The 12,303-nt window shown below is 40.6% G+C and overlaps 1 protein-coding gene across 1 annotated transcript in view; it reads right to left on the reverse strand.

Moving 5' to 3' along the window:
* SLC2A9 (solute carrier family 2 (facilitated glucose transporter), member 9) overlaps positions 1-12,303 on the reverse strand; it is a 112,042-nt gene that overhangs the window by 57,362 nt on the left and 42,377 nt on the right. Inside the window, exon 7 of the mRNA XM_009880537.1 lies at positions 3,718-3,905. Within this exon, the coding sequence (XP_009878839.1) occupies positions 3,718-3,905 (188 nt within the window). The remainder of the gene's footprint in view (positions 1-3,717; positions 3,906-12,303) is intronic.

A 12,303-nucleotide genomic window follows, 5' to 3' on the forward strand; every position in this document is an offset into this window, starting at 1 on the left:
GGCAGAGCAAAGACAGGATGGGGTTCACTGAGTTATTAACCCCTATAGCACCACAAAAATAAATTTGGGTAAAAATCAACAAGACATATACATTTGAAAACAATAGAAGTGCATGCTTTTCAGCCTGTGTATCATTAAAAAGCAAAATACATTGCTCTAGGATATTACAGAGACAAACTTAGTAGGCTTATGACTCGTTCTTTTTCTAACATGGGTTTTGTTACCTTATTATTTGGGCTACAGTTTTGGAACAAAAGAACTGTGGAAAAATGGGGCAGAAGGTCCAAAACTCCAGACATAACTGCTGTCTATCCAAATCAACACAGGAATATTCGAGTTCCTCCATTCATGGTGGGTTTCTGTTGCTTCACAGACTGAAGTAAAGCTTCACCATTTTGGTCAGTTAAACAGCTGCCACGAGGAACAGCTGTATCTCTGCAGTCTGAATTCTGTGAGTTTGGAAACAACATTTTAGCATTCTTGTCTGTAGACTAGTTAGCCACATGAAAGTTGTTATCTTTGCCTCTCATAAACTTTTACTCCTGTAAGCTCTTAGCTTAAAGTGGCGTGTTTATAGGTTACCAGTGGTGTTCCCAAACTTTTTCACACCAGGGACCCCTCTATCATTGACTCAGTTTTCCAGTCCTTTCATTTCTCATCCAGCTTCGTACATACATTTCTTCCTAAGAAATTCAACTCTTCAAGAGGAAAAGAAAGAAAAAAGAATAAAAAAAGATGGGCAACAACACAGACACATACTGTGTTGCATACTGGACGTGTACTGCATCCTCATCCCTTCCTACATACCTGCTGTCAGGTCTTCTCTATAACAAGCGTGAAGTGCACACTCTGGCAGGTCTTTTGCATACTAAAAACATGCATTGCTGCATGTCCTCCCCCTGCCATCCCCTACATGATTTCTTGCCATTTGAAATACAGTTCCTGCCTTAAGGACTGATCCCAGAGAAGCTTAGGGAATGACTCTGTTAAAGCAATATGCAGTACAGTATATTTCTTGAGATGAAAAGGGATAAAGTTCACCAATGAGAACTTCACTGTGGTTTTGTGTCTTCTTTAGAACAGAGATATAATGGTGAAAGATAAATAGATTTATTATGGATTATATGTATCATGGATAAATTTTATCAGATGAAAAGAGATGAATACAGATTCATCTATTTATGTCAACTTAGGTCAGACTGTCTGGTATTTCATTATTATTGAATATATTAATATGATCAGGGCTTCACCATGATTTCTGTTCCATTTGGAAACCAACAAGTGTGCTGTTTTTAAGCAAAACAAATTTTCACTCTGAAGTACAAGCCTTAAAAGGAAGCAAGTGTTCTCAGATACCAGCAGGATGATTACAGAAGTCTGCCAGATGGTAATTTCCCCTGAGAGCGACCTGAGACTCTCGCCTGAAAGAAGTCCAACTTTCCCATATGCCCTGCCCAGATGGCAGTTGTGGAAAAGACCAGACTAAGGGGACACTACAGACAAAGCAAGTGATGGGAGCTAGGAGTTAAACGAAAGCATTCGCAGGCAGTTGAATCTTGCTGACGCTGGCTCGTACTCAGCAGGTTAGCTCAGATGCACCCAGGCAAACCAAGACCTGGGCTCAGCAGCATGTCACACCTGTACCTGGCCCCTAATCTCTGAGCTTCAGGAGACTTGAGCAAGATCAGCCAAGAAAGCCATGCAGAAGAGACAAGGAATTGAAACATGGTCCCTTAATCAAGTGGTCCAACTATTTCTCTTGACCTCTTTTATAATCTGCTTGTTTTTCCTAGATGAACTATTTACAAAATCAATTTCAGAATGCAAATTTTCTGTGAATAATTTTTTTTTCCATGTTTAGTGGCATTATGTGGAAGGAGATAATAATAATAAGCAGCAATAGTAATAAAAAAAGGGAAGGCTTGAAACAGCCAATTGATACACTGGTTTCCTGACAAAAGTATCTTTTCTGAGGCGTATTTTCACAAAGCTTCCACTTAATGACACTTTAAAACAACTCTGGTGTTCATTTTGGACTGGATATGTCTCACTATTGCCCCATGCCCCAACACAAGCTCTGACAGCGTGGCTTTGTTCTGCCAAGGAATACTGGACAATTTCTGTCACCTGTTAAATAATCTCAAAGCCACAAAACTTTTCTCCTTCCCCTGGAAATTTAGCTGTGGCATTCTTTTTTTTTAGGCAACGTGCTTCATTATTTTAACAGTCTCTTTCTTACTGTAAGTGTCATTTTATTTCACTTATGCTTTGATAAATCTTAGAAGGACTGAATGACAAGATAATTCCATTTCATTTCTTAAAAAAGTATCCACAATGAGGAACAAAATAGCCTGTCATTAGCACCCAAATCCTACACTTAGAAGAAAATACCACCTATACAAACATTTTTATAGTTCACTCCACAAAGTGAAAAACTCTTCCAGCTCCTTCCTAGTATCTCGTTAAAAACTCTTAGATACCAGAGTTCTAATTGCACTAATCTTTCAAATGGTCTTGGACAAATTACTTTGTATTAGTAGTTTTAAAGCTATAGAGATACCTGAGACAAGCCTGAACTAGTTGTCTTAGGTATCAGAAGCATTTACACTTATTATCACTGATTAGGCCCAGGGGAAGAAAACTAGCTGAAGTATAGTGTAATGCACAAAGCTACAGCAGGAAGCTGTATTTGCCGAGCTCCATTCATGAATTGCCCTTCCTATGCTTAAACAATTAACGCCTTTGAAGTACAACAAAACCCCCTTTTGCTTTGAGGCATTTCATGAGAAAATTTGTGCTGTGTAACATAAAGCATCTAACCCAGATGTTACAAGCTGCTGCAGCATGGAAAGTTCTGACTGGATATAAAGAAACACCTGGCACAGGCTGCCCAGGGAGGTTGTGGACTCTTCAGCCTTGGAGATATTTAAAACTCTCCTGCAAAAAGCCCTCTTCAGCCTGAGTCAACCCTGAAGTCAGTCCTACTCTGGGCACGGCGCTGGACCAGATGACCTCCAAAGATCCCTTCCAATCTAAATTGCCCTGTGACCTCTTCTAGCTGATGCAATAGGCTCAGACAGATGGAAAAGGAGACTTTGATATCCATTAGTCTCAGACACAATAATGGTCAACGGGACTTCTCACTATTGATTGTTTGGTGTCTTTTTTCCTCTTTTGCTCCACTTTCCAAGAAAGGTGTATTGAAGTGCAGATTATTCTTCAAATAGTATGAAACAATAAAAATCAAACATCTAGCGCAACCTCTTCAAATCACTTACAGGAACTTTTGCTGACTTCCTGTAAGTACAGAACTGAATTAATCCAAGCAGAAATGTCTACTGAACGGATCAAGTTTACCTAACGACCAAACATGGGGCATATCAGACCAGATCTTAACTGACCAGAAACAGAGAATGTGAGCATCAGAAGCAAAACCTGCACACTCGTTCTTTGCTGATCTGTGCTACCTTTTCAAGTATTCCTTCAAAGTTAACACAACATGGCTCCCCCCTCCTTTTTTGTTTAAAAAAACCCCACAAATGATACAGCTCTCCATGGAGCTGCCCACATGCCTGGTGTAACAAAATAATTACTAACAAGAAACAGCCAAAAATAGGAATTTGTAGAGGTCGCTGATTGTGCATAGCACAATCCTTGTATTGAAAAGAAAGGAAGGAGCACACCAAGAGATGTCACGGCCTGAAGAAGGACACTTACAGCATTTAGCCCACAGAGCTGGTAGCAGCCCATGGTGACAACCACAGTAATGACCTGCCATCGCACAGCACGGGTTCTCAGGAGCTGAAGTATCGACACTAATTTGGTGTTTCTTTGGACTCGAGACTCTGCCAAAACTTCTTCTACTTCATGAGACACGTCATCTTTCCCAAGGAAGGTCTGAAATGCTACAAAGAGAAGACATGAACTTTAGGCCAGACACTTGGCACTATGTGCATTTATAACAGACTTGTTTCATAGAAATGGAAACGTGTGACACAAACAGGAGACATACATGGGCTACAACTTCATTATTTTTCTGCCAACAATATCACTCTGCTCTGGGTATGATTTGTCTCATCCCTGCAACTGGTCTCAGGAACCGCAACAAGAATATAAATTGTCTGGCACTCTACCAGACCTCTCCTTCTATTATTTCATATATAATATAGCCTAAGGTCCAGTGCAGAGTCAGAACGCAGTGTAATCTGCAAAAAAGGGTTTAAGCAGTTTTGAACATTATTTGATTTGGCTACTTTTGTAGCCTAGCAATGTATCAGACTTTGTTGCTGTAGATAGATTGGATAGAGAAATAATAACATGTAAAAATGTACCTAAGTTTGGTAAACCAAGGAAAGGCAGACATCTGAAAAGAACAGCTATTACTCTTCACATTACCTCTTGTTTTTACTAACATACAGATTAAGAGTTCACTTTGTCAAGATGATTAATATTAGAAAGAATTACCTAGAGCAGTTTTTATTTGTCAATGCTGGAGACACAGGAGTGAATTTACCTGGCAAACGTAAGCAAACAAACAACTTCGTCTCCCCAGAAAAGCATACCACTTAGTATTATATTATGGCACATTGATGACTTACTGAGACAAACTTCCACTGTGAATAATAAAAGCTTTCCATTTCACAACTCCTTCAAGAGGTACTGCAAATGGATACCACCTAATGGAGGTGGTGTATCTCCACCAACCTTGTTTTACGGATACTGTATATGCTGGTGAGAATTTCATCACAATCTTATGAACATACCCCAGGGGTTGGCTTTTTAAGAGATGTTTAAAATTCTCATCATCTTGGAATGACTGCAGAGAAACAATTACATTACACATACCCCTGCAACAAGGCTTTGCGACCCAGTAGGCTGCTAACTCTAAAAACAATCCTTTTCACAGCAGGTCACCTAAAATTGTTATTTTTATTAGGTGAATAAGTTGATTTAGTTCTCCTAAGAGCAAAATTCATTTTGCTCTTACCCACAGCTTTGCATAGTACTGCCTATAAATAAACGGCTTTCACAATTTTCAGTAAGCATACATTGTTTTGGATCATAGAAAAGACTTGGATGGTTAAGAAAGTCAGAGACACTAACTAGTCATGATTAAAACGCCTGGACTCCTTTCCAGTTTTGAAGTTACAAAATTTAACTTTATCCAGTAGGTGAAAAGGCCAAGTAGTGGCATTTCAACGTTGTGAGGGACAGGTCACACAAATGAACTGGTGGCCTCCCCTGAGCATCCTTTTCCAACCCTTTGGCGGATGCACACTTCTGTGTGCTCTGCCTGGCTCCCAGTGGTGGCCCAGTGAACTTACTTGAGCTCTGGGCCAAGTTTTTCAGAGGCAGTTAGCACTTCTATTGCATTTTAATGGAGTTTACGTGACTCTGCTTAACAAGAAGGATGATTTTTTTTTAAGGGATGAACACTGATCACCTCTGGGTGTGGAGTCAATTCATAACATTCATTTATTCTGATATCCGGCTTCTCTCTTGGGAGAGGAGAGGTCAGAATTTTTAAATCCCTCAGAAACAGCATGAGATTTATCTTTTCACACAGGAATTACAATCAGAAATGAGCTAACAAATTCAGACCTCAGGACCCAGAATTTAAGCTGCTGAGTTTTGTCCTTGTGCCACTGTCCACTTATTACTAAATGACATGCTAAATGCCTGTTAAAATGAGTGTGATGTATTTAAAGGCTATGATATGAAATGTAAAATTAGAACAATGTGTGCCTATGGTATGTTACAGTCAGTATCTCACACTTAAATTACACTTTCCTCAGTATTATTAGAGCACTGATAAAGAAAAATTCACATAAAGATGAGAACAACCAGACATATATCACTGTACTCTTCTTTGGAAAGATTCTCTCAGATTTTTAGGCATCTGGTTTATCAGTGTAAATTAGGTCAGTGCACAATTTTCTTTCTTTTTCCTGTCCTTAGAATCCTTGGCATTACTGTAGGGCACACAAGTCAAAAATATAGGTGCAGTCAAGTAAAAAGAAAGCAATCTGTCTTTCTGCACAAGGGAGCTTGCTATATTTCTAGAGATACCAGGAAGTAAAAAAACCTGCAATTATCAAAATTACCAAGTACAAGGCAAGAAAAATCAAGACACTGCTTTCTTTTTCTTCCCTTCATGGCATTAGGACAGAGATGTAAATGCCACTAGGAAACTTTGACAGATACTTAAAATTACCAACAAGCCAAGAAATGCTAAGAAAATGCTATGCTATATATGCATAATTTTGAGAAGACAACACTCAGTCTTCTCGGAAAAACACATTTTCTGTTACTCAACGCATCTTTAATTTTCTTCCATTAACGGTTTTTCAGTACAGTAAGAATCACAATTTTATACACAATTAATGTGGAAATAAATTCTGCATTGGCAGGGAGATGGGAAAACTCAAAGGTCTTTCAAGATGTGATGTTCAATTCTATTCATCTTACATTTTAAATCTCTGCATTATTGGAAGTGAGAAACACAGCAGTCATTCCTCTCCCTGCTGCAATGACTCATTTCCCTCCGTGACTGGCTGCTTCTCTCTATAGGGAAGTCTTATTTTCATGTCACGCTTACAACTGTCTCAGGAGTTAGTTCTGGCAACTTTTAGACCCTTCCCAGATTTCTTTTTAGTTCCCTTGGATCAGAAGGTCCTAGATGCTCAGCTTTCAAAAGTTGGTACACTGCCTTTATAAATAGCAAAAGAAGTGGATGGTTCCAGTCAAGGGGAAAGGAGATAGAAAACCCTTCCATTTACGCCACCAGCTTTTATTCATCTCAGATAAGTGAAGGTGAAACATTTGAAAGTTGTTCAAAAGTCTGAACAAAATCAGGTCAGTACTGTCTTTAAAACCAATCAGGCCTTTAAATTAACTGAAGACGGGCACTCAAGAACTTGGCTCCATGGGGGTTACTAATTCTTTTTCCACTGTAGTACTTCCAGGACTGTGCAAAGAAATCAGCTGTTATTGTAGAGACTGAATTTGAATTAGCATGTAAACTTTGAGAAGACATTTAAAAGGATCAAAATGCTATTGTGTGGTTTACAGAATGGAGCCAGCCCCAGGCAAGAGGAGGTAGAAAGACAGAGTCATTTTCACTGGTAGTAGTCTGGGCGATAGGGCTTACACCTTTAAAAAATAAAAAAAAAAATAAAATAAAAAAAAAGAAGTATTATCCGTTCCAGAATCCTACAGACACATTCACTTTCACTTTACTGATGATGAAATATATTAAATCCAGTGTCTTTAACACAAAGCTTTGTCTAAGCTCTGCTTAAACAGCATCATCTTTGGCCATTGTGGGAAGCAGAATACTGGGCTATATGGATGCAGACAGCCATCTTCTACTAATGCTGGCTGCTGTTCTGAGTGGTGGTAGACATACGGGGCGCCTCGCTGTTTGCCTCAGCATTTGCAGAAAGTTCACCCAACTTCAATGCTTTTGAGTTGAATAGGTAGTAATTTCCCTGTAGTAACTTCATGTAAACACAAAAATATTTGGCCAAATGAAAAAACAGTTATTTTCATCTACCACTAATTTTATTACAGCACTGAATAGCCAGAACAATAACTTAAGATACACCTTGCTAGAAGAGACTTAAATAGCTATTTAAATCTAGCAAAATATTAACTACTAGCATGTAACATAGCAAAGTTTAAGAATAAATCCCAAATTTGCTATTCCAATTCAGTAAGCAAAAGGCCTTAAGCTTTTCCCATGTGTCACCTCCTTCTCCTAAGTAAAGGAACACACAGATCTTCTGTGAGTTTTTATCCAGTTTGGGATTACATCTTTACCTGTTCTTATGTCTGGTTTTGTTGTAGAGTTGACATTAACTAGGAAGATGAAATGTAAAATGTAATTGAAGCAACCAAGGAAACCTGCTGCTGCTCAAGTCCTCTATACTGCCCCAACCCTATTTAATTACTTACCTAATATTAAAATAGAGAAATAGTAACTAGAGATGATTTATCTACGATTCAGTTAAGGAACTAACCACCAGACAATGTAGCATTGCTGATAAGTAGGGTACTCCTGTCAAGAGAGTGATGAACTGTAGGCCTGGTCAGCAAACCAAGAAAACCACTTGGAACTGCCAAGATCAGAGAAGCAGCCAGTAAAATGTAATTCCAGCAGGGGGAGATCACGACCACTGACTCATTGACCACCTACCCAAATGATACCACTTACTCAAAAGAGAACAATAGAAAAAGATGACAGTCTCCACTCTAATTTACATGGGAAGAGAAGAAATCTTGACCAATCATTAAAGAGAATAACAATGAATATGTATTAATTGTTTGAATATGTAATAATCAATGCATACAAGTCGAGATCTTTAAGACTAAGGTGTGCTCCTGTTTTGGGACAAGCACCCCGTTTCTGCACATTAATGGAATAAACTTGGAAATACCTCTGCTCTGTGTGTTATTGGCTTGCACACTGGGTAAAGAACCCAGATTTGGGACAACAGTTTCACACACCATCAAAAAAGGCCTGTTCAGGTTCACTTGAAACTAGCCAAAATGTACAGGTAAAACAAAATATTCACACGCCACCCTAAAATAACACAAGAATTGATAAACTGAGTTGTATCAAAGGTCCAGTGAACCAAGTATCCTTTGTAAAAGACAGGAGGTTTAAGAAAAGCTTAAAAACAAAACAGACACACCACAATCACTCCAGCTTTTGGCAGTCAGCAACCATCCAAGATGGAGCCTCTACCATGAGCCAGCAAGTGTAGTAGTCATGGATGTCTCTTCCTTTCCAATAAGCATAGCTTATAATCCTTAGAGACATATAATAAAACACAGATAAGCAAAAATAAATCATATATGTCCTTGTCAGTTAAAACAACTTCATCTAAATCACTGCATTTGCAGCCATTTGCTCCTGCTGTAACTTTGGTTTTAATATCTCTCCTGTCCATGTGGGCCCCATGAGGGTCTTTGTAAAAAATTAGCTACCTACTTTTTAAAATCAGGAATGGCTTCGCTCTTTTATCACATCAAAAGGTATCAACTCTAATCTACCTTTCTAAGGATTTAAATCTACGCTTCTCATTATTCCTGGTGTAACACTTCTTTCATAACCACAGGAGTTTCAATGTATGACTGAACATACTAGATGAACAGATTTTGTACGCCACCAACAGATGTTACTGTGACATTTTATCTAAGTTATTTGACCCTTAAGACATAACAATATTCTTGTTCTCTGGCAAGCTGGGATGCCAGCTGAATTCCATTATTGATTTACGTGACCTGCTGCTGTAGCTGCATCAAAAATACAGGTTGTCTCCTTGTAATATGGGCACAAGTGGGAACATAGGAAGTTCCGTTCCAATACACGGAAAAACTTCTTTACGGTTCGGTGACAGAGCACTGGCACAGGCTGCCCAGGGAGGTTGTGGAGTCCCCTTCTCTGGAGATTTTTCAAAACCCGCCTGGATGCAGTCCTGAGTAATGTGCTCTGGGCAATCCTGCTTTAGCAGGGGAGTTGGACTAGATGATCTCTAGAGGTCCCTTCCAACTCTGAAAATCCTGTGATTCTGTGAATAGTATTCTTCAAAAGAGACACATCAAATCTCCAACTGAAAGTGTTTGCAACCAATGCTGTTGGTCATAAAAATGTTTTGTTTTATCACAATGCTACTACTGTTTTTATTTATTTTGCATCTTTGCCACAGTCACAGATCAGGGGTCCACTTGGCATGCAACTAATAGACAACTAATGTCAAATTACTGTCTTACTGTCCTAGAGCCTGCATGGTAAACTGCCTGATATAATTCTAGCAGCAGGTTTTCCTTTTACTTCCTCATTCTATCCCAGTTAGCCTTCACTCCCACTGCTCTCTAGCAACTAAGTAACGATCTCCTTCCAAAGTCCTTCTCCTCAGCCATTTAAATACCCATTTCTCCTCCGCTGTCGGGTGACCATTATGAAGAAGGATGACACCAGTTAAATGCCAGGCATTTTTCACCCTTCTGTTCTTACCAAGAGAGGAGAATGCTGGTTACAGGACCTGGAAGGAGAGCCGGGATGGTTCTACCCTCTCCCCATCACCAGACTTTTAGCTCCTTGAGCAAAGCAGTTTTACAGGTTGTGCTGCTGGTCCAGTCAGCTATTCACCCCCCACAACACATAGATCAGTTCTTCCATATTCAGCATTAAGACAGGAATATGGGAGATTGCTCAGCTCCTGTTGGTCTCAGGGAGTCAGACACAGGATGGCGACCTCCGGGAAGACAAGCAGAGCTCAGCTGTTAGCATTTCTTTTGGCAGCAGACAACTGCAAGTCAGCCACGGCATCCATATGGCTGATCAGCCAGACATCGGCTCAGCCACCCACAGCGTGCGCCGTTTGCACTGCTATAAAGAGGAAAGCAGGAAACTGGGTAGATCCCCGTTAGTGGAGCTCAGGAGACATCACTCATCTGAGGCCTCAAACTCCTGCGCTCACAGAGTAGCTTCTCTCACAGTGATGCAGTTTATGTTCGCACATGATGCCCACCTGCTCTAACCTCATCCCTTACACAACACGTTTTGGTCCCTTCTCCCTTTCAGTCTCTTATTTGCCACTTAAAAGCATCATGCTCTTTTACACCTCTGCCAAAAAAGAGAATGAGGCCGCCTGTGTTTTCGTAGTTATAGTCTGGTGATCTCCTGAGGACAGAAGAAAAGGAAAGGATGAAAGCAGGAGCAGAACTTTGTGGAAACTCAATGACCTACATCACTCCACTGGATTTTTATTGCTCTAAAACAATTATGAAGATTAATGTTGTCATCTCAATTTTAGAAGCTTTGACATACACATACATTTTAGAGTATTTTATAAAGTCTAATGCAGTCATCTGCCTTAAATACAGCAGACTTTTTACAAATAACAGCTTTGTATTTCTCCAGCAAGATATAATCCACAGTGAAATGTATATTTGCATGAATAGCCTTGATCCGTTAGGGGAAAGAAAAAGGATTTAGTCAGAAGAAAGACTTACACGTTTCTAATATTAATATGCAGATTTAACCTAAGAGGCAAATAATTCAAAAGCATTACTGTAGTCATCATTAAAATGGAGAATACTGCATTGTCATTACATGGCTTACAATCAGTAGGGTTTTTTAATAACCCACAAACTCCTCTGGTCTCCCTAATACGCAGCTTTTCCTCCCCCCTTTCTGCAGGTAATGCTAACATCCAGATAATTTTTCTTGATTGCTGATTCACAGTTATTCACCCTCCTGTTTTGCGAATTCCCCTCCCTACCTGCTTTCGTTATTCCCACTGCATTTCTCCAGATACCCAAAACTTGACTCATGTCTAATCTGGATTTCTCCACATGCCCTGTGGTGGAGAGGAGGGCTCCAAACCCCCAATGCTCGTCTAACATCATGGGTGTCATAAGGTTTCTTTCTGCCCAACTCTCCAGCCTGGCGAGGTCACGCTGTAAGGCAGCACAGCCTTCTGGCGTGTCAGCCACTCCTCCCAGTTTTGTGTCATCAGCAAACTTGCTGATGGTACACTCTATCCCTTCATCCAGATCATTGATGAATATGTTGAACAAAACTGGGCCCAGTACTGACCCCTGAGGGACACCACTTGTTACTAACCTCCAACTAGACTCAGCACCACTAACCACAACCCTCTGAGCTCTATCTGTAAGCCAGAGTCCTGAAAGTCCCTTTCAGTAAAGAAATTCTTCCCAATATCAAAACTTCCCTTGGCGCAACTTGAAGCCATTTCCTCTTGTTACTTGACAGAACAGGTCGACTCCCACCTCTCTGCAACCTCCTTTCAGGTAGTTGTAGAGAGCAATAAGGTCTCCCCTCAGCCTCCTTTTCTCCAGACTAAAAAGCCCCACGTCCCTCAGCCTTTCCTTATAAGAAAGATGTTCCACTCCCCTCATCATCTCCGTAGCCCTTTGCTGGACCCTCTCCAGCAGTTCCCTGTCTTTCTTGAACTGGGGAGCCCAGAACTGGACACAGTACTCCAGATGCGGTCTCACCAGGGCAGAGTAGAGGGGGAGGATGACCTCCCTCGACCTGCTGGCCACACTCTTCTTGATGCACCCCAGGATGCCATTCGCCTTCTTGGCCGCCAGGGCACATTGCTGGCTCATGGTCATCCTGTTGTCCACCAGGACTCCCAGGTCCCTCTCCACAGAGCTGCTCTCCAAGAGGTCAGCCCCCAACCTGTACTGGTGCATGGGGTTATTCCTCCCCAGATGCAGCACCCTACACTTCCCCTTGTTGAATTTCATCAGGTTTCTCTCTGCCCA

This window comes from Charadrius vociferus, unplaced genomic scaffold (genome assembly GCF_000708025.1).
Source record: "Charadrius vociferus isolate BGI_N301 unplaced genomic scaffold, ASM70802v2 scaffold603, whole genome shotgun sequence".
Taxonomy (NCBI): domain Eukaryota; kingdom Metazoa; phylum Chordata; class Aves; order Charadriiformes; family Charadriidae; genus Charadrius; species Charadrius vociferus.